General features: G+C 44.2%; 1 protein-coding gene across 1 annotated transcript in view; it reads left to right on the forward strand.

The window, feature by feature from the left end:
- kcnh1b (potassium voltage-gated channel, subfamily H (eag-related), member 1b) overlaps nt 1-23,569 on the forward strand; it is a 76,944-nt gene that overhangs the window by 35,025 nt on the left and 18,350 nt on the right. Inside the window, exons 8-10 of the mRNA XM_056279987.1 lie at nt 45-244; nt 9,989-10,241; nt 17,695-17,891. Of these exons, the coding sequence (XP_056135962.1) occupies nt 45-244; nt 9,989-10,241; nt 17,695-17,891 (650 nt within the window). The remainder of the gene's footprint in view (nt 1-44; nt 245-9,988; nt 10,242-17,694; nt 17,892-23,569) is intronic.

The following is a 23,569-nucleotide window of genomic DNA, read 5'->3' on the forward strand; positions in this document are numbered from 1 at the left end:
AGAACCACACACTTAAAAAAAACTCTCCTTTGTTTATTTGACAGCGCTTCTGTATGCCACCATCTTCGGCAACGTTACCACCATCTTCCAGCAGATGTACGCCAACACCAACCGCTACCACGAGATGCTGAACAGCGTGCGAGACTTCCTCAAACTCTACCAGGTCCCCAAAGGCCTCAGTGAGCGAGTCATGGACTACATCGTCTCCACTTGGTCCATGTCCCGTGGCATCGACACAGACAAGGTACAACTAGAGCTAACTAACCACTGTGTAACACTAACAACACTGACAGACACTTGTATAGGCATTTTCACACATGCAGCCTTTAACGTCAGTTTAGCATCATCTTGCCATCAAGGGGTCGATGTGTGAATAGGGGTCTGGTATTGATGTGACGTTCAATCAATGAAGGCAAGCTGACAACTTAGGACTTGCTAACATCTCCTCAGAAGTTTAGCACCAGCAAATGTGTGAACACAGGCGTTACGGTACCGCTGAGCATGCACAATGCCACAATGTTCTGATGTACAATGTTGTTCTGTCGCCCTGTTTGGATCAGTCACAAAACTCTCAGGAGGTGACCAGATTATTTATTCATTCATCATCAGCCGCTTCTCCGGGGTCAGGTCGCGGTGGCAGCAAGCTAAGTAGGGCACTCCAGATATCCCTCTCCCCAGCAACGCCCTCCAGCTCCTCCTGGGGGATCCCAAGGCATTACCAGGCCAGACTGGACATGTAGTCCCTCCAGCTTATTCAGTACCATCTAAAGTGATTAAAACATGTAGTGCGGGAGATTCTGTTGTTCATCCATCCATACAACACGTCTTCGGAAAATGAATATTTTGTCAAGTGGTTCGATAATGCTTGGCAAAGGTGTGAGGCAGAGCTGATTCTACTTTAAGAAACACATTCCAGTGAACCAGATTCTAAATTTTGGAAGACACAATGGGGTAATTTGATTTATTTTAGCCATGATACCAATCATTCAGTAGGAATCTCAATCCTTCTACATAAATTTCACCAACCTGAATGTCTTCTACTGCAGGCGTGAGAGGGACAAATTCACACCCCTTACCCACCCACAACAGACGCAATCACACCCCTGGCAACCCCCCTACTCCCCCCCCTCCCGATATTCGAGCCGCACTCAAGATATGTGTAAAGGATGTGTGCTGGCTTTTCCAGAGACAGAAGCCCAGGAAAGCACCAAGACAGCACCGGGTCCACATGGTGTCTCCCCCTCCTCTCTTAAAGCCTGTGCTGACCAACTGGCTCCATTCTTTACGCAGATCTTCAACAGATCCCTGGAGCTGTGTGAAGTCCCCTCCTGCTTCAAAATGCTCCACCATCATCCCAAGTAACTTTCCATCACAGGACTGAATGACTATAGGCCTATTGCTCTGACGTCTGTGGTCATGAATTCCTTCAAACGACTGGTGTTGGCCCACCTGATGAACATCACAGGGCACCTACTGGGCCCCCTTTAGTTTGCCTACCAGGCAAACAGGTTAGTGGATAACGTAGTCAACACTGGAATGCACTACATCCTGCAAAACCTTGGCTGGCCAGCAACATATATAAGGATCCTGTTTGTGGACTTAAGCTCAGCATTCAACACAATCATTCAAGAAATTCTCTCATCCAAATTCTCCCAGATCACTGTATCCCCCACCATCTGTCAGTGGATCATCAGCTTCCTGACAGGCAAGACACAGCAGGTGAGGCTGGGGGAAGTCAATTCTGCTATGCAGACAGTCAGCACTGGTGCTCCCCAGGGATGTGTCCTCTCCTCACTGCTCTTCTCCCTCTACACAAACGGCTGCACCTCCAAGGACCCAGTTGTTAAACTTCTATAGTTTGCAGATGACACTACATTCATCGCAATCATCCAGGACAGTGATGAGTCTGCATATTGGCAGGCGGTTGAGCGGCTGGTGCTCTGGTGCAGTCAGAACAACTAGGAGCTGCACATGCTCAAGAGTCTGGCGATTACAATGAACATTAGGAGACCTCCATCAGCACTGCTCCCTCTCACAATATCCAGCATCCCTGTGTCAACTGTGGAGAACTTGAAAGTTTATGGGAACTACCATTTCCAAAGACCTGAAGTGGAAGACCAACATCGATTCTATCCTCAAAAAGGCCCGGCAGAGGATGGGCTTTCTGCAGCAATTGAGGAAATTTGGTCTGCCACAGGAGCTGTTGAGCCAGTTCTACACCGCAGTCATTGAATCTGTCCTGTGTACATCGATCACGGTCTGGTACAGAGCAACAACAAAACAGGATAGAAACAGACTGCAGTGAACAGTCAGGACAGCAGGAAAAAAAATCATTGGCACTTCCCTGCCCACCCTGCAGGACTTGTACACCTTTAGGGCAGGCAAAATCAGCACAGACGCCCCCTGTACCCAGGAGGACACAGTCTGTTTGAACTACTACCCTCTGGCAAGCGCTACAGAGCAATGTGCACACAAACCACCAGGCATAGGAAGAGTCTTCCCTACAGGCCATAGGAAGAGTCTTCCCTACAGGCCATAGGAACAGTCTTTCCTACAGGCCATAGGAACAGACTTCCCTACAGGCCATAGGAACAGTCTTTCCTACAGGTCATAGGAACAGTCTTCCCTACAGGCCATAGGAACAGTCTTCCCTACAGGCCATAGGAACAGTCTTCCCTACAGGCCATAGGAAGAGTCTTCCCTACAGGCCATAGGAAGAGTCTTCTCTACAGGTCATAGGAACAGTCTTTCCTACAGGCCATCTCTCTCATGAACACTTAACAGCATGGTGCAATAATGGACTTATTATGTAAATATGACACTTATTAAATACCCCCCTCTGGTCAAGATGTCTCACTTATATCTATGATGTGCACTATCTCTGTAAACCAGATGTGCAATACAAATGTAAAACTGTACATACACATACAACTGCTGTATACTGGTTACAAATTATTATTGTTTTGTTATAATTATAACATAAGTATGTAATATAGTATATGATTATATCATAGAAAATAGGTAAATATATAGTATATACTTTTAGTATACAATATTAGTATATAATAATATATAAACATAATAAGTTATTACTTATTCAGCTATAACAAAACTCTGTATAGTTGTGACGTACCTGTTGTGCATTCATACTTAACTCAAGTATTCTGTTTATTATTCCATTTATTCCGTTAGTTTTTCATTTTTTTCTTTTTTGTTGTTTTTTTTTATATGCAAGTACTAGAAGCTGCCATAAACGAGAGTCAAATTCCTCATAAGCGTAAGCACACTTGGCCAATAAAGTTGATTCTGATAAATTATAAATATTTTAGAAGCGGTAGCGTCAAATGACAGCAGATCTTTCTCACAATTAAGCAGGATAATAGTACAATTATTATTCGCAATTTGTATGGTTACAACTCCTACATGTTTAACAGAGCCTTACTTGGTCAGATAGCTTGCAGACTGAAGGAACTTCAGGCAAAATACCAAAGTCTGTATACAATACGCTGTGGTGACTTTAATGAGTCTCCTGATGATATGTTGATTCAAAAAAAAAGGACTGGTTGTTAAAATCCCTAGTGTTTGCACTGCAACAGATTCAGTGGAGATCAAACTGGAGATGTCTGCCAAGGTGACATTGCCACCACCAGGACACATCATCAGTTGTGTACCTCAGCATCACAGGGTGTTTCGGCCTTTTATCACAAGACACCCTCCGCTGAGGCAGGCCCACCACAGGTTGATCGGTCCTGGGTGTGTGACCTGTGGTTAGCTGTTCACCCTGGCAGCCCAGACGGCGTCTCTCCTTTTGAGCCAGATCCAGTGGCTAGTCCTCTCAGCAGTGTTGGCTAGCTCTTTGATCACTCTCCTGTGGGCCTGCCCCCTGACTCCTAGTTCCCTCAGGAGTTTTGCTGTGGAGCTGGCAACAAAGCCCCTACAACCCACCTCCACAGGGCGCACCTTCACCTTCCAGCCTCTGTCCTCTGCTTCGGCTGCTAGGTTGGCGTACCGCAGCTTCTTACGCTCGTACGCTTCATCGACTGCATCCTCCCAGGGGACTGTGAGCTCAATGATGTAAGCGAGCTGGTAAGCGTTGGACCAGAGGACGAGGTCTGGTCGCAAGGTGGTTGTTGCGATCTCTGTCGGGAAGATGAGCTTCTGGCCTAAGTCCACTCGCATTTCCCAATCCCTGGCTGGGTTTAGTGAGCCTAAGTTGGGAAGTGAAGGGTTGGCCTTCAGTTTATCCCCCTCTCGAATGAAAGCTGGGAAACGCCGGGGCCCTTCCTGGTTGTTGAAGGGTTGGGCATTGATGGAAAAACCCTCTTGCAATCGAGTTCAGCTGCCAAGCACCTGAGCACCTGATTGTGTCGCCAGGTGTATCTGCCTTGGGTAAGGCTGGTCTTGCAGCCAACCAAGATATGCTTGAGGGTTGCTGGGGCTGTACACAGGGAGCAAGATGGATTCTCTCCAAACCAGAGATTTAAATTTATGGGAGAGGGCAGGACATCATATGTGGCCTTGATGATGAAACTCAGCCTGTTTGATTCCATGCTCCAGAGCTCACTCCATGTGAGTTTCCTCTTTTCAACACCCTCCCACCTCATCCAGCGACCCTGTTTGGCTTGTGCTACGGCTTTAGCACATCTGGCTGCTTCTTCCTGTCGGCGGACCTCCTCAACCACCATAGTTTGCCGTTCGGTAGTAGTCGCCTTTTGCCAGGTAGGTGTTTTTATTCCCAGGCCAAGGCCGCCTATGCCTTGTTGAACATGGCTTACTACGTCTCGGTGGCGGAGGGCAGATTTCGCCTCCAGTACAGCTGCAGCCGGGGTCCATTTCTTCCCTGTTGCTAGGGTTGGAGCAACTCCTCTCACTATTGGGTCTCGGGATTCTGTGAGGGACATGTCCAGCCTCACTTTGGCACATTTGAATTCCTCAACCAGGCTGGAAATTGGCAGTGCGAGGGCTCCATTGCCGTAGAGTCCAACACTGCTGAGGCACCTTGGCAGTCCAAGCCACTTCCTCACCTGCGAGTTCACTAGCCTCTCCAAGCGATTGGCATGAGATAGTGAGACTTCGTACATAGTTATTGGCCACATGAGTCGGGGTAGCAGCCCAAACTGAAGGCACCAAAGCTTCAGCTTCCCGGGCAGTGCCGTGTTGTTGATTTGCCTGAGGCCACTGATTGTATCCTGGTGAAGTTGCTCCAGTTGCTGGATGTCTTTGAGGTCTGCATTGTACCACCGTCCGAGGCTCTTGATGGGCTTCTCCCGGACCGTGGGGATTGGTTGATCACTAATGCAGAACCGTTCATCTACTAGTTGGCCTTTGATAATGGAGATGCTGCGAGATTTGCTTGGTTTAAACCCCATTCGTGCCCACTTGATGTTCTCCTGGAGTTTCTGCAGCAGGCGCCTGGTGCATGGTTTTGTTGTTGCTATGGTGGTCAAGTCATCCATGTACGCCCGGATTGGTGGAAGACGCAGGCCATTCCTGGACCTTTCGCCTCCCACCACCCATCGAGATGCACGGATGACGAGCTCCATTGCCATGATGAATGCCAGGGGGGAAATAGTGCAGCCCGCCATAATGCCTATTTCCAGATGTTGCCAAGTGGTGGTGGTGTTCTGTGTTGTGACACAGAACTGGAGATCCTGAAAATAGGTCTTGACCAACTCTGTGATATTTTTGGGGACATGGAAAAAATCAAACGCCGTCCACAGGATCTTGTGAGGAACTGATCCAAAAGCGTTGGCAAGGTCTAAGAAAACCACGTGCAGGTCTCTCCGTTCTTTCTTGGCAGCTTGTATCTGGTGCCAGATGATATTAGCATGCTCCAGACATCCTGAGAAGCCATGGATCCCGGCTTTCTGCACTGATGTATCAACAAAGTTGTTTCTTTGCAGGAATGTGGAGAGCCTTTGGGCAATCACACTAAAAAATATCTTTCCCTCTACATTAAGAAGGCTGATCTGGCGAAACTGACTGATGCAGGAAGAGTTCTTTTCCTTGGGGATCAGAATGCCTCCTGCTCTTCGCCATGCCCTGGGTATGACTCTTTTCTGCCATGCCACTTTCATCAGCTTCCAGAGGTATTTCAGGACTCCAGGAGTGTTCTTATAGAGTCTATACTGGATACCATTGGGCCCAGGAGCTGACATTAAAGTTGGATGGATTTCCCACCAAACCAGCACAGGGTACACAAGGAAGAAGCCTTCTTTTCCTTTCTGCTCAGATCTTTCTCTGACTGATTCATGGTGATTAATAAACCCAAACAAACAAGATTTTACTTGGTCTAATAGAAGTTTAGCATTGATCTAGGACTGATCTATGTTTGGTTCCTACATTGGCCCTCCAATATGTGAATGAGGTGGTCCATTTAAGTGCTCCGCTGACCATAAACAAATTCTTTTAAAATCAGGTTGTGCAAGGGAAACCTCTGGAAACTAAATAACTCCCTTCTGATTGCTCAATTACTCTTTTATCTATATAGATGATAAGATTTTGGCCTTGGTCTATGCTAATAGATTAAGAAAAGGATTGGGTCAAATAATAGCAGAAACTCAAACTGGCTTTATGAAAAACTGACACATAAGCAGCAATATTGGATTGGTGTTTGACCTGTTGGATTATACAGATGAAGTAAACTCTCAGGCTCTCATTTTGTTTTTAGACTTTTACAAGGCATTTAACGCACTTGAACACAGCTTTCTTCTTCAAACTCTGCAACTATTTGGCTTTTGGGATACATTTGCCTGCATAATTGATATAGAAATATGAATAGCTCTGTATTACTTAATTTTGATACTTATATAAAAGATTTCCAATTTACAGAGGAGTACACCAAGGTTGTCCAAATTCTCCTTTTTATTTATTTTGGTTACAGAATTATCTTTGAATATCACCAGTAACAGAAGTTTATAAGGAATCTCCATTTTTTATAAAGAAATCAGGCTCTCTCAGTTGGCAGATGAGAGGACCTTATTTTTAAGACAATAGTTAATTGCCACATGCCATTAACTTAATCAACTCTCGAATGCCTCAGGTCTAAAGCTAAATCTATGGAAGTGTGAAATGTTGTCCTTACATGACTGTTGTGACTATGTAAGGGGGGTATTTCAGTTAAGGAATTTGTCAAGTATCTTGGGATACCTGTTACCAAACCCCTGGTGGCTAGGCAACACCAACATTTTGCCAATAGAATCAAAAAGGTCAAAAATATTTTTAACCTATGACTTCAGAGAAATCTCTCTGTTATTGGGAGGGTGCTCGTCTCTAAGGCAGAAGGTCTGTCCTGCTTGGTCTACCCATCTTTGTCTCTGTTTGTTCAAGACTCCACAGTTAAAGAAATTAACAAAAACCTTTTTAGATTTTGTATGGAAAAACAATTGATTTGTTTTTCCATACAAAAAGGTTTTGGAAAGATGTAGGATCTCACATCATCTTAAATGCAAACATCACACATTCTTTTACCCCCAAAGACGCAGTTTGTTATTATGGCAATTCACACAAAATAAAGCCATATTAATAAAACACAATTAGACTGTTTTTATTTGTCATTGCCTTATATGCATGTCTCATACATACAAGGGAACGAAATTACGTTTCACAAGGACCTCAGTGCCACATAAAAACAAATAACACACAATAAATATTAAAAACAAAAAGTGCATTAAAAACAAAAATTACTTCACAGACCTAAACATCACAAGCACACCTGACACGGACAGTAAGACAGAATTAATAATAAAACACAATTAACAAATTAATACAACAGAGTGAATTAATTATTTCATTAATAAAACACTACTCACAAATAAAATGTAGTTAATTTTGTAATTTTATTGGCAAAATTATTTGTTCACAGAAATTTTTCTAATTCCCAACCTAACTTACATTTCCTGCTTGAGCTGGAATCTCTTAAGATCCATTAGAGTATTAAAAGACAATAAGAGCACAAAATTGTTAAAATACTATGAGTCTTTAAAGAGTCCCCTGACGATCCTATAACTTAATACTAACTTAATCTTATAGTTATTTTTAATTTCAATGCAACTGTTTTATGTTTGTTCTCTTTTTAAATGTTCAATTTTATCTTATTCTTTTCATTACATAGAACATTTTGACTTGTTTAATAAGAAGAGTTTGTATTGTTCATTGTTAGTTTTTCACTGAAGTTGTGCTCTGCTGATATTTTGATACCTGTAATATCTGCATGTGTGTTTTTTCGGTTAAAAAACTCATGCGTAACTGGAGGTTATACACGCAGGGCTGGGCATCGTTTGGATTTTAACCATTCTGATTCCGGTTCTGCTTTTCGATTCCGGTTCTTAACGGCTCTTGATTCCGGTTCTTTGAGAGGCGGGGTCAAAACAGGTCACATGCTTATTACACAGAAGCAGAAAATAACTTTATACAAGCCATTCTGCTTTAAGGCCGGTCATTCATGTGAATGTCTCATTCTTATATTTCCATTTACCACAACTGTCTTCACACGTGAGGATGCAGAAGTAAAGACACAGTCACCCCCTGGTCCGGTCCAGACTACCGGGTATTAAACTGCTGACATTAGAAACCGGTCTTGTTTAGAAACATGAGCACATCCGCCTTCTCAGGCCGGATACGCACGCGAGCGTCCAGCACAGGAAAAACACACGTCGGTGTTTGCATGCAGTTTATAGGTATGAGTTGTTTAATTAATGTTCACCTACCCAGTTGTGACGAGGTGCTGGTTGCTCAGGGTTGCTGAAGAGGAGCCGAGGCAGGAGATGGAGACCGGCGCCACGTGTCAACACGCTACACTGGTTCATCTGTGCACCGTGCACAAGACGGTGTCTGGCCATATTTGTTGTGCGTCCTCCCTTGCACGAACTAACTTTGCCACAGACGTTGCACTCTGGACCGAGCCACACTCTGGACCGAGCCACACTCTGGACCGAGCCACACTCTGGACCGCCGCTTGCTCTGGGCCATCATGGCACACATCTAACTGGCGGAGGCGGAAACTACAGAAGCCGCATGCTGCCACCACGGAAGCTGAACCTGACTTTAGCGCGAGGGACAGCTATTTAGGAACCGAGAGGCAGAATGGAAATGTGAATTTCTTAACGAGTCCTTTAGAATCTGAAGGAACCGGTTTGGTGCCCAACCTTGTACACAAGCTAAAGCACTTGGTTTATGATGTGCTGCCGCCGAGCGGTTCAACATCGTCATTAAACACTAATGTCACACTGACGTTTTTGCTGCAAAAATGCATTTGTGTGTATGGACCGGTTAAAATGTTGTGTGTATCTGCACATGTTTTTGTCCGCTGTGTGCGACAGCCTTTTTGAACCTTTATACCTAGGTGTTGGCCATGTGTGCGTTCTTGTGTGCTGTGTGTATGGGGCCTGATACTTGCAAGACTAGCGTACATGTGATTTATAGTGTAACGTGCATGGGTCAGTAGACACGGTGGCTGCTGGCTGACGGGTCGGACCCTTTAGTCGAGCGGTCAGCGATGCCTCCTTATCCATGCACGCTGCACTATCATAGTAGTCTGTGTTACATTAGAAGGTGATGTTGGGACTGGAAGTTTTCACAAAAAAGCTTAAACTTATGTGTATGTAGACAACAAGTACACACACACACACACACAAAGCACCTGCCACTACAGCACCCCCAACTTAAAGCCTCTTCCCATGGCTGTGGATCAGGTTTACATCTGACTGACCCACACTGGGTTTACACGTGTAACTACATGTAAAGACTAAATACATCACATTATACAGTGCTGAAAGGACACCCAGCATCACGCAAAGAAGGGCACAGCGCAGAGCCAGTAGATCACACCAGTGAAGACAGACTCCCTCTGTAATCTGCAGCATCCGTTTGGGGTTTGTGCAAACCAACCATTCGTGGCCGTGTAAACACCTGAACTGGATTAGGTGGGAACAGATGCTGAATGATGGGGTGTCAACACTGTGGGTATGTTTACTGTGTCTGCATGTAGGTGCTGCAGATCTGTCCTAAGGACATGCGGGCAGACATCTGTGTCCACCTCAACAGGAAGGTGTTCAAAGAGCACCCCGCCTTCCGGCTGGCAAGTGATGGCTGCCTCCGCGCACTGGCCATGGAGTTCCAGACCATCCACAGTGCCCCAGGGGACCTCATCTACCATGCCGGCGAGAGTGTGGACAGCCTCTGCTTTGTGGTATCGGGGTCGTTAGAGGTCATCCAGGATGACGAAGTGGTGGCCATTTTAGGTGAGATGGTTTGCTCCTTGCAGTTACAGTCCTTCGATCCTTCCATGCAAACAAAATGTCCGTTTTGATCCTTCCTGTCTCTGTCACAATGAAGACAGTAGGATTTGGTGTCTTGTAGGACACTGCCAGAAAAAAATGGTAGGGTGCATAGTGTTTTCTATCCTCATCATCGCAGCCAAATGAGGAAGAGGAAGGCAGTCACTCTATCCATCCATCCATCTATTGTCCAAACCACTTACCCTGCTCTCAGGGATGCTGGAGCCTATCCCAGCAGTCATTGGGCGGCAGGCAGGGAGACACCCTGAACAGGCCGCCAGACCATCATACAGGGCTGACACACACACACACACACACACACACACACACACACACACACACACACACACACACACACACACACACACACACACACACATTCACACCTAGGTACAATTTAGTACGGCCGATTCACCTGACCTACATGTCTTTGGACTGTGGGAGGACACCGGAGCCCCCGGAGGAAACCCACACAGACACGGGGACAACATGCAAACGCCACACAGAGGACGACCCGGGACGACCGCCAAGGTTGGACTACCCCGGGGCTCGAACCCAGGACCTTCTTGCTGTGAGGTGACCATGCTAACCACTGCGCCACCGTGCCGCCGCAGTAAATGTATTTATTTTAAAATCTTAGAAGAAGTCAAGTTTGTAGTGTCATGAAATGTTGTGTATGAGGTGTATGTAACATATTTAACACCACATCCAAGATAGTGAAAAGTCTTGAGGAACTGTTCTGCAAAATCAGGAACACTGTCCTTTCATTTCATGCACTTGTGTACATGAAATGAAACGAAATGTTGTTTCCCCCAGCCCACAGCAGCACAACACAAACACACAAACACACATCCAAATTACAGCAACACACATATCCAAACTACCAAAAAAACAAACAAACTACAAAACCACATATATCCAACATATCCACAAATAAAAAGTCACTGTCCAGAGAGCGAACACCAGCCAGGACGACTGTCAGAACCGCCGCTCTGCATGGGCTAGCGGTTAGCTTAGCCTGCCCCGCTTCCACGTCCTGCCAGACCGCCCTCGGTGTTTCCTCCTCGGGTGCAGCTCCAGGCAGGGCCGTGGTCCCTGGGCCCACAGGACGCAGCAGACCAAGCTCTCCCAGCTGATCCAGCACCAGCTCTCGCAGCCACCAAACGAAGACACACTTAGATGCAGACGTGGACAAAGACACTGCGTTGACATTGCTGGGTGAGGCCGCCGCAAATGTAAGTTCGCGCCGCCATCTTCCCACACCGGAAGTGGAATATTTCTATATTTCTATAAATACATTTATATATTTTTGTAAAAATATATAAATATTTTTTAAATAAATATAAAAATATCTTTTTATAAAAGATAAAAAAAAGAAACAAACCTTTTTAGGAGAAGGTGCCGCAAAGTTGAAATGTTGGACGTTTTATTTGGAAACCTTTTAGATCAGAGCAAACCAAGGAAAACACCAGTGTGCACACCTAGTGTACTAAAGTAAGCCAGTCAGGATGTTGTGTCACTGTCACAGCAGATATCAGAAATATGTTTGTGTAAAGTCAGGTAACAGCTCCATATAGTGTAGCATGATACCCCCCCCCCCACGCCGTTCACGCCAACACAAAACCTGCAGTGTCGAGTCCTGAGTGTGTCAGACAAAATGAAACCGGAGTTTCTCAGAGGGAAAGATGATGTTCTGCTTCCCTCAGCAAGAAAAGAAAACAAAAAAACACAGACAAAAGGTGTTGCTATTTTCAACCGCTTGCATATACAGGAATTTAGCTCAAGGGCCCTCATTAAGCAAATTATTGTTTTTATGCATGAACAGGTTTTTTTGTCTGATTTGTTGGTTGTCTCTTGCTGACGTGTGCAGTCGTCCCCTGCGGGCTGAAAGAGAGGAAACGCTTCTGTCCTTCAGAAAAGAAAGAGAGAGGAAGCCGTGGAGGCGTGGGACGTTCAGATGTCAGTATTTCTGAAATGTGTTTTATGGTGTTGTGTAAACTGCCGTGGGGTTTGTGTCAGTCACATTAAGAAATGTAAAACACCATCAAGACTACACTCTGTAAATGTTAATAACTCTGTTAAAGAGGTTATAAAAGTAGATTTCACCAAAACACGTAAAGTAAAACATGCTACACAACCACGACTAGACCAGACCAGACTAGACAGTAGTCTTTATCTCCGGCTGGAGACGCTGATGATCAGCTAACAGCAAGGACTAGACAACATGACAACAAGGAAGTAAAGACGCTCAGATATTCCCAACAAAAATCACAGGATACGGAAAACGATATCCACCCAGAAAAGAATTTCTTCAACAACAACTGTCTATACTACACTGATGATCAGTTTAACATGACGGCCAACTCCGACCATGACGTTTCAGTTATCCACATTACCAGCAGAAGCCTACATGCCAACTTCCAAAACATCCATCAGACAATATCTAAGTCACGTCAAGAACCCATTCAACACAATATCTGTATCTGAAACATGGATTACCCTGACAAAGTGTTGACTTTGAGTTAGCTGGATATGAATTGTCGTATAAGAACAGGAGGAACAAAAATGGAGGGTGGGGGGGGTGCTTTATATGTGAGCAACAGCCTCAGTTACAAGGTGGTAGAAGTTATGTCAGCAGCGGCTGCTGTTGATGTGCTGGAATGTACCACAACTGAAATCTGTATGGAAAAGAAGAAGAATGTAATCACAAGTTGTGTATACAGATCACCAGGATCAAACATTGAAATATTGAAGGACTGGACTGAAGAAACGTATTCAAAAGCAACACAAAAGAATATGTTCATATATGTGGGGGTTTCAGTATAGACCTGTTAAATCCACATAAACACAATAAGACAGAAGAGTTCATCAATGCAATGTGTAGTTTGGGTTTATATGCTAAAACCACTAGACCTAGCAGAACCACGCCACACTGTGCCACCTTAACACACAGTATATTCACACACATTCTAGAAGGCCACGCTGAGAGCAGCTTATAATACATGACATCAGTGACCATCTACCAGTTTTTACTGTCTATGACTGCAATTTTAGGGAGAACAAAGTTCCAGCAACATTAAATATATAAGAGTAAGAACACAGGAATCCATGAACGCTTTCAAACATGAATTACTAACTCATAACTGGAATATAGTACACAAAGAAAAGGACACTGCTTATGATTCATTCCGAAACATGTTTCACTCCTTATATGACAAAAATTGCCCAATAAAACAATTCAACAGTAAACATAAATATAAATATAAAGATGGACGATGGATCACAAAGGGACTACGTAATGCTTGTCACAAAAAAAGCTCTATAAAGAATTCATAAAGCACAGAACCATCCAAGCAGAAATAAAATACAAAACATTTAAAAAAAAGCTAACTAACTTTATGAGGATATGCAAGAAGGAATACTACAATAAAGAGTTAGCGACCAATAAAAACAACACCAGAGGTATATGGAATGTGTTGAATAGTGTTATCAGAAACGGGTCCAGAAGCCCAAGCTGCCCTCAGTACTTTACAGATAATGATAAAACTATAAATAACATGGAAGATGTGGTCAGTGGCTTCAACAGAGTCTTTGTAAACGTGGCCCAAAACTGGCAGGAAAAATCAACGACACACAAACCATCACAGAGGGGACTGATAGTGATTATCATTATGGGGACAGAAATCCAAGTTCCATTTTTCCTAGAGCGGTAGAAGAGACGGAAATCGTGGACATTGTAAACAAATACGAGAACAAAACATCTTCTGACTGGAATGATACTGATATGACAATAGTTAAGAAAGTAATCGAATGTATTGCTACACAACTAAGTCACATCTACGTATAACATGTCCTTTCAATCTGGTAAAGTTCCAAGCAAAATGAAAATATAAAAAGTTATACCCCTATATAAAACCAGAGATAGACACCAATTTACACACTACAGACCAATTTAATTACTGTCACAATTCACCAAAATACTAGAAAACTAGTTGCTGTTAGACTAGACACATTCATTGAGAAGCACAATCTGTTGACTGATAGCCAGTAAGGGTTTCGACTAACAGATCCACATCTCTGGTGCTCACTGAATTAATTGGAGAAATAACTAATTGCATATAACAAAAAAAGTTTGCTGTGGGGATGTTTATAGATCTAAAAAAAAAGTTTTTGACGCTATTGATCGATAGATTGACAGATTAATAGACAAATTGGAAAGGGGTGGTGTTAGAGGGGTGGTACCGAATTGGCTAAGAAGCTGTTTAAGTAACAGGCAGCAGTTTAGGTGAACATAAATCGTCATGCATGGATATTACTTGTGGTGTACCCCAGGGGTCGGTTTTAGGTTCAAAATTGTTTATTCTGTACACATATGATATATGCACGATATCAACAATGTTGAAATTTGTTTTATTTGCAGATGACACGAATATATTTTGTTCTGGTGAGAATGTACAGCAGCTTTTGGAGGTGACCACAATAGAAATGGAAAAATTAAAACGGTGGTTTGATAAAAACAAATTATCTTTAAATCTGGACAAAACAAATTTTATGTTGTTTGGAAATTATGAAATAAACACCAAAGTAAAAGTAGCGATTGACAATTTCCAACTAGAAAGAGTGTATGAAAATAAATGTCTAGGTGTGATGCTAGACCACAGAATCTGCTGGAAACCTCACATAACATATGTGTGAGCAAAGCTGCAAGGAGCATTGCATCATGAGGAAAGCAAGACACATTCTGGATCATACATCACTGTACACTCTGTATTGTTCATTTATTTTACCATATCTGATCTGCTGTGGGGAGGTATGGGGTAACACCTACAACACCACCCTACAACCATTATGTATACTACACAAAAGAGCCATAAGGACAGTTAATAATGTAGGACATCATGAACACACCAACAAGCTATTTTTAAAGTCAAGTGCCTTGAGGTTCAGGGATTTAGTAGAATTTAACACAGCACAAATAATGTTCAAAGCAAGAAACAACCTACTACCGAGTCTTCTTTTACTTCTTTCAGCTAGTTCCCTGTTTCCCAGGGGTCGCCACATCGGCTTTGATAGTTTCCATCAGTACCCTGTGAGGGCACAGCACCGATGGCGGTCTTGTCAATCCACATAATGATTTGGCAGAATTTTACATCGGATGCCCTTCCTGACACAACCACTAACCCTGTGGATGTTAATCTACTACCCAGTACTATACAACAATATTCTCAGATAGAGAAGGGGAATATCATTTGAGAGGGAAATTAAACTTCAAGAGATGATGTGTTGGTACAACTGTGAAGAGCATGGGCATCTCCATCTGTGGGCTAAAACTGTGGAACAGTGTGAGCATGGAACTCAAACACAGTACAAACACTACACAGTCCAAGAAGAAGTACAAAGGACCGGTTATCAAGAGATATAGGGACGATGAAGAGTTGTGTTCACTGTCTAAGTTTTACTTATCTCCAAACATTTCTTATTATATTGTTGTCATTCTTGCAATGACACTGAGTGGATCTCTGGGTTGTACGTAGCACTGAGATCTGTTTCTTCTTGCTGCATGACATTAGGACGTGTTCTTCTTTTTCTTTTCTTTCTCTCCTGTGTTTTTGTTGTTTTTCTCTCATATTCTTCACAGTAGGTGAGTTTGTATTGTGCAGCACAACATTGAATGTGAACTACACAGTGCAGTGAGAACTGAGTGTGTAATGTACAGTAGCTGAATTAACTTAAGAGTAGGTGAGAAGGGGTATAAGAAGCAAGTGTGTACTTCCTGCTACTGCTTTTCCAACATGCAACAAACAATCTGATGCACACGGAGATGTGTTCACTGAGTTTGATGTGTGCATTTGTTCTTCACATTATTGGCCATGGATTATCTGTATGTTATATGCTGCTTGTTCACATGTTCCAAATTCATCATTCATTCATTCATTCATCCATCCATCCACCCATTCATCCATCCATCCATCCGCTCACAATGACTAAGAACCAAGCTTACTGTCCCTTCTTGTAGCTCATATGAATGGCTGATGAGGTTTTCATCCTGCACTCAAGTAGTGTTGAGTATCCTGGATGGTGAGTTTCTGACTGCAAAATAGCACGTGAACAGAAAACTAAGTCAGACAAATGATGTTGGAAAGTCAGAGAAATATCTGATATTTGAGTCTCTGAACTGTGACACAAACATGACCTTTAACCTCTTGCAATCAGATAGTTGTTTCCTTTGATTGGGCCCCCATTTTTTGGCTAACTGTTCTTTGCTCAAACATTAATCACACGGCTGCTAAATGCACAACTTGCTCAGTTTTTAGAATATAAAATGAGTTAAGAATCAAGATGAGGCAAAAAAGGCCTCATGTTCCTTACACCTAGCACTCAGCACACTTACTGCAGTGCTCCTGACATGCAGCCGAGGCTTACTGCATCACGGTAACAGAGCTGTGAATTGTACTGTCACCTCCAATAACAACGGTAACAATAGTGAAAATGTGCAACCGACATGGAGGTGGATGTGCTTGTGTGTAGGGGTACTTGGGCTGCAGTTGCCCAGAGGCCGAGGAGGCCATGGTCTGTTCTTGCATGTTGTGCCTCCATTAGTGAATAAACAATCTCTCTGTCATGTCTTGATGCATGCTCAATTATCCAGGTAAGAAGATCACTGAAAGGTCAATCAGTTCATCTGGACACAACGTTTATTGACAGAAACGTTTCATCATCTAAGGGCCCTGACACACCAGGCTGACGGTCGTCGGCCAGTGTCGGGCCGTCGGTGAGCGTCTGTGACCCTAGTTTTTGCGGTGTGTCCCAGGCACCGTCGGCACTAGTTGGACCCCTGTTGGCAGCTTTTCAGTCGATTCTCGAATCGGTGGAGCCCGTCGGTGAGAGAGATCTCTGACTGGCTGTTCAGCTTAGCGAATCAGTGCAGAACATACATGCTAGCTGGCCGTTGGCTGTAGTCTTTGCGGTGTGTCCAAGTGCTACTTTTTGGCCCAGACAGCAGACGATGTGAGGCGACACAACAGTTGGTCTTTGTCGGCGCTGGTCGGTTTGGTGTGTCTGGGCCCTTAGTGACCTCTTCAGTCTCAGCTGACTGCAGGTATCCCCACCCTTATAAACAATACAGTGGCATAACGACCGAAAACAATGATCGATTTCATATGCAAATTGCCATGACCATTAACTAGAGTTACAATGACCATGTGTACTATTCACAGAGGATACCTGCAGTCAGCTGAGACTGAAGAGGTCACTTAGATGAGCGATGAAACATTTCTCTCAATAAACGTGTCCAGATGAACTGATTCAACTCCCTGGGAATCTCTGTGAGGACAAATAAATGACCGAAAAACAGAGTCAACTAGGACTCTTTTCCATACAAGACATTAAATCCATCGCTTCCTGTCTCTCCTGACAGGTAAAGGTGACGTGTTTGGAGACGTCTTCTGGAAGGAGTCAACACTGGCGCCGGCATGCGCCAACGTGCGCGCACTGACCTATTGCGACCTCCACGTAATCAAACGCGATGCTCTACAGAAAGTTCTGGAGTTCTATACCGCCTTCTCCAACCACTTTGCCCGCAATCTGCTGCTCACCTACAACCTCAGGAAGAGGGTGAGTGACCAAATAAAGGTTGACAGGAAGTGGCGGGGAACACTGACAGTAAGTGACAGGGAGAGCATGCACCCCAGTCTTGCACAAACGCAGACTTTCTGTGTGGAGGTCATGGTGTTTTGGACATATTGCTAAAGAAGTGCTGCTTCATTTGACACGTCACATGAGAGACATGTCACATAGCTGTCTGTCCAGAGACTTTCATGAAGTATTTCTGCACATGTAAGAAGGATCATAACCATGATGAGATTATATTTCATGTATGATTCTCACATTGGTTAAAAAACAGTAGAAGAGGGCATGCGGGTGGCTTAGCGGTCTATTCCATAGCCTACCAACACGGGGCTCGGCGATTCAAATCCCCGTGTTGTCTCCGGCTTGGTTGGGCGTCCCGACAAACACAATTGGCCGTGTCTGCGGGTGGCAAGACGGATGTGGGTATGTGTCCTGGTCGCTGCACTAGCGACTCCTCTGGTCGATCGGGGCACCTCTTCGGGGGGGGGGGACTGGGGGGGATAGCGTGATCCTCCCACGCGCTGCGTCCCCCTGGTGAAACTCCTCACTGTCAGGTGAAAAGAAGTGGCTGGCGACTCCACATATATCAGAGGAAGCATCTGGTAGTCTGCAGCCCTCCCCGGATCGGCAGAGGGGGTGGAGCAGCGACTGGGATGGCTCAGAAGAGTGTGGTAATTGGCCAGATACAATTGGGGAGAAAAAGGGGGAAAAATCCCTGCCCCCCACCCAAAAAAAGAGTCGAAGAGAGGATAAAAGATGAAATGCAAGGAATCAATCAGGAGACAAGTCATTAGAGGTGGACAGAAAGGTATCCATGACAGTGTCTAAATGTCAGTGAAAATCATTTTAAAAGGGCGCAGAATTTGATAAAAGCGTCCAAAGTCTGAGGGACTCAGACCCTATTAATCTGGACCACAGGACAAGAATAACAGTCTGCGTTCAGACTCATTTGCTGTTAATAAGTGTGATGTGTTACAGCATTAGACAAGTTTAAAACGTATCAATACAATTACCTAATCAGTTAAGCAGACTCCTGGAGAGCTGCAGTTGAACAACTCCCCCCTCCACCCTCACTTCAAGCACAGGTGCTGAACTGGTTTTTGCGAGTTGTTTTTTTTTTGTTTTTTTTTGGAGCGGATGAACACGGCAGCGTTTCTGTCTGCCCTCTCTGAAGGTGAAACAGACAAGTGATGATTCAGCCTGACCTCTCATCCTCTGGGCGTTAAAAGCAGAAAAACCTTCGGGTAAGCACCTTTGTTTCACATGTGTCCTCAGGAGCTGCTTAGATAAACACAGAGCTAACTGATCTTTTGCAAAGTCCTGACCTTCTTAGTTACCGTTGCTATGCCCACCAAGCTTTTCAGAGCCATCCAGGAGGTAGCCGGAAAACACCAAAACACTAAGGAAGACATCAGCACATTCCCACAGAAAATAAGTGATTTATTTTGGAATAATTCATACTTATTATCACCCTGTGCGAGTCTGAAGGGGTTACAGTATGTGGTGGAAGAATACATTCAGAATGTGATTAACACTGACTTGCGTGGACTCCAGGCATGGCTGTAATTGAGGGTAAAGTTTACCGGTCGCGATCAAAAAATGAGAAACCCCATCAGGTAATTCTGAAACATGCCCAAAATAACATTGTGGACCAATTATATTCTTGCACTGCAGGGTAAGTAAAATATTTCAGCTATTATTGATATCTTTTTCATAATCCATTGTCAACATCATCATATTATAGTGTTGACTTTGGCCTGGGTTCTTTTATCCAGGCTATTCTGGGGGCTCTGTATGGGCTTTTGGGGGTCCCGGGTGGTCAGGGACATGACTTCCAGACCGGGACTGGGATTTTCAATGAAATAAGGCCCATGAGAGGGCTCTGCAGGCGTGTTGACTTTGCCAAACGGCTGGTCCCCGCCAGGAGCTCAAGGAGGGGGAGAAAGGTTTAAAATAAGTCGGACATGGGGAGGGCAGACTGGCCAGAAACTGTTCGATGGCCCAGCAGACCTTCCCCGCGGGTCTTTATGTTCTGAAATGAGAGTTGGAACTTGGCTAGTCTATGACTAGGATAACGAAGTTATGTTAGTGGGCTAGCTGTCGCTAAATTAGGTATCTCTGGCCACAGACTAAGCTGGTTACGTTCATCAGGTACTTTAATAATGGCATTTTGTTAGTCAGGAATATGTTGATTTATTGATAATGGTAATAGTCAATGATCATGTGATGAGATCAAAGATGGCGCAATACTATGGTGACTTGCTACGAACTACTAGCTTTGTTGTTTGTTTTTGTGTTATATCTTGCTTTTGTTGCACAATTACCTATGATCGCCAGACTTTACAAGACATAAGATTAGACGTTCTCAACAGCTGGAAGCCGTGAGACTTGCCGAGAGAGATTACTACAACAAACAGGGACCACCATGGAATAATGGCTGCAGACAGCACTGCCGGAGGTGAGGTAAACAGGCGGCACCCTAGTGAGGCTACGACGGCATCCTACCTGGCCCCTGATTCCAAGCATACTGCTGTCTAACATCCAGTCCCTTGGCAACACGCTAGACAAACTTCATTGCTAAATAAGCTCTCAAAGGGACATAAAGGACTGTTGTGTGTTCTGCTTTACAGAGACTTGGCTGGGCCCTAACAAACCTGATAGGGCCAGACAACCGGAGGGTTTTTCTGTGCACCGCATGGACTGTTCCATGATGACTACTGGCAAGGTAGAGGTGGTGTATGCTTCTTTTTTAACAATTCATGGAGCACTGATGTGGAAATAGTCTTTCAGTCTTGTTCGCCAGTGTTGGAACAACTAACAATAAGGTGCAGACCATTCTATCTCCCAAGGGAATTCCCTTGCGTCTTAACTGCTGTCTACATACCGCCAGAAGCTACCGCTGGAGCAGCGCTGGATGAACTGTATGGAGCCATTACCAGGCACTGTAACCTGAAATCTGTGCTACCAAAATTTTACCAACATGTCCCCTGTCCAACCAGAGGCAATAAGACTCTCAACCACTGTTACTCCACAGTCAAGGCAACTTACAGGTCTATCCCACAACTTCACTTTGGGAAGTCTGACCACATGTCAGTGCTCTTGCTTCCTGCCTACGAGCAGAAAGTGAAGTGCGTGAAGCCCACAGTGAGAGCAGTACAGTGCTGGACTACAGAACACGAATCCAAACTTAAGGGATGTTTTGAATCAACAGAAATGGTAAATCTTTAAGGATTCAGCCTCGAGTTTGGATGAGTATTCTGAATTGGTCACTAGCTATTTTAGTTTCTGTGTGGATAACTGTATAACAGTACGGTCTATTTGCTCCTATCCCAACCAGAAGCCCTGGATTAACAGCGGCATTCACCTAAGGTTGAGGGAGCGTACCACTACTTTCAAATCGGGGGACAAAGAATGCTACAAAAAAAATCCAGGTATGACTTAAGGAGAGCCATCGAAGCCATTAAAAGACAATAAAGGGACAAGTCCTATCAACATCTCTGCCTCTCTCCTGGATGAGCTTAACAACGTTTGTGCCTGCTTTGAAGCTCACAGCTGGGACTCAGTGACAGCAGAACAGTCCCCACCCGATGAAGTCGATCTACAAGTGACAGAGGCCGATGTGAGTAAAAGGATTAAGGCTCATTAAGCTGCTGGCCCAGACGGCATCCCTTCCCATGTCCTCAAGGCATGTTGCACTCAGCTATCTCAGGTTTTTATTGACATTTTTGACCTGTCCCTGTCAATGTGTGGTTCCACTGTGTTTTTAAAAAACCACCATTGTGCCCGTACACAAAACCCCCCTGTTTCTTGCATTAATGATTATTGACCTCTGTTGTTATGAAGTGCCTGGAAAGATTGGTTATATAATGTATACAATATAACATTCCTGCTACCTTTGAACCATTACAGTTTGCCTACTGCTCCAATAGATCTGTGGACTACACTATCTCACTTGTTCTGCATACTGCTCTAGTACACCTCGAAAAGAAAAATACTTACGTCAGATTGTGTATATTGATTAAAGTTCTGCTTTTAATACAATTGTGCCATCCAAACTGGTGTTGGATTTCAGAGGTCTTGGTCTGGGCAACTTTTATCTGTAATTGACTATTTGATTTCCTGACAGGCAGGCCCCAGACTGTGAGACTAGGTAAAACATACTCATCCACATTAGTTCTTAGAAGCGGCGCACCTCAGGGCTGCTGTCTAGGTCCCCTATTGTACAGTCTGTGAACACACGACTGTATTGCCAAATATGACAACAACAACAGCATCTTTAAATTTGCAAATGATACCACAGTGATTGGACTAATAAGTGACAGTGATGAGAGGGCCTATAGGAGGAAATTGGAAGATTTAACCATATGGTGCCATGATAACTTCTCTCTAAATGTCTATAAGACAATAGAAACCGTCATTGTTGACTTTAGAACGATCAGAGGAAATCACATTCCTATTTCTATCAATGGATCATCTGTTGAAATTGTGGACAGTTTTAGATTTCTCAGTTTACACATCACAGACACCCTCACATCAGAATCAGAATACTTTATTCATCTCCGAGGGGAAATTTGGTCTCACGTGGTCTCTCAACACCAACTGCATCCTCAAGAAGGCACAGCAGAGACTGTATTTTCTGAGGCGTCCCAAGAGTTTTGGTATGCGTATCAAAACTCTTATGAACTTTTATCACAGTACCATCGAGAGTGTCTTGACAGGCTGTCACAATGTGATTTGGCAACCTGACTGCTGAGGGACTGCACACTGTTTCAAATGACTGCTGCAACAGCTGCAAAAATCATTGGCATGAAAGTACCACAACTTCATAATATTTACATCACTCGCTGCAAAAGCAAAGCCCAAAACATCATTAAGGACACCAGCCACCCCGCCCATGTTCTGTTCTTGCTCCTTCCTTCTAAAAAATGCTACTGGAGCATCAACTCTCACACCACCCGTCTCAGTATGTATGGTTCCTTTCCACAGGCAGTCGGGTGGCTGAACAGCTGACACACCCACATATACATGAATAATAACATTGTTGTGTTATTGTGCAATTTTCTATATTGTGTATATAATGTATGAATTCATTGTGTACTTACATTACGTTTTGGTTTCGTTTTGTGGGATGGCGTGTCCTTGTGTTTTGTCCCTGTGTGCCTTTTGTTAAGGCAGAGGCCCAGAGCACAAGAACTTCATTGTATTCTAGATAAATATGACACTAAAGTTGAACTTGAACGTAATCGTTGCGAGGGTAAAAGTAACAGTAATAATATGTTGGCTATATTAGCTATCGATAATAGCTAGTAGCAAGCTTACCTTGGAGCAGACGACGGTATTTTTGTTTATTTTGGATGGATTAAGCTGGCTATGGGGTCTGCCACACTGCTTAATCCCATTATTCCCACCATTATTCCACCCATGTTGGGTTTCATGAAGGAAAAGAAAACTACACCCCTTCCAAACTCTTCGGATACCAGATATTCGACTTGCAGGTCCATAGGCCCACTGTTCCGGCAGGTTGTTGTCTGTTGAGGCTTGGCGGACTTCCCTCACACCGGAAGCGTTGCTAAACGCGGTAGGACCACTAGGGCTCTGGTCCTACCTTAGGGCTCTGGTCCTACCTTAGGGCTCTGGGTAGGACCACTAGGGCTCTGGGTAGG

Source organism: Lampris incognitus, chromosome 5 (assembly GCF_029633865.1).
Source record: "Lampris incognitus isolate fLamInc1 chromosome 5, fLamInc1.hap2, whole genome shotgun sequence".
In the NCBI taxonomy this organism is placed as follows: Eukaryota; Metazoa; Chordata; class Actinopteri; order Lampriformes; family Lampridae; genus Lampris; species Lampris incognitus.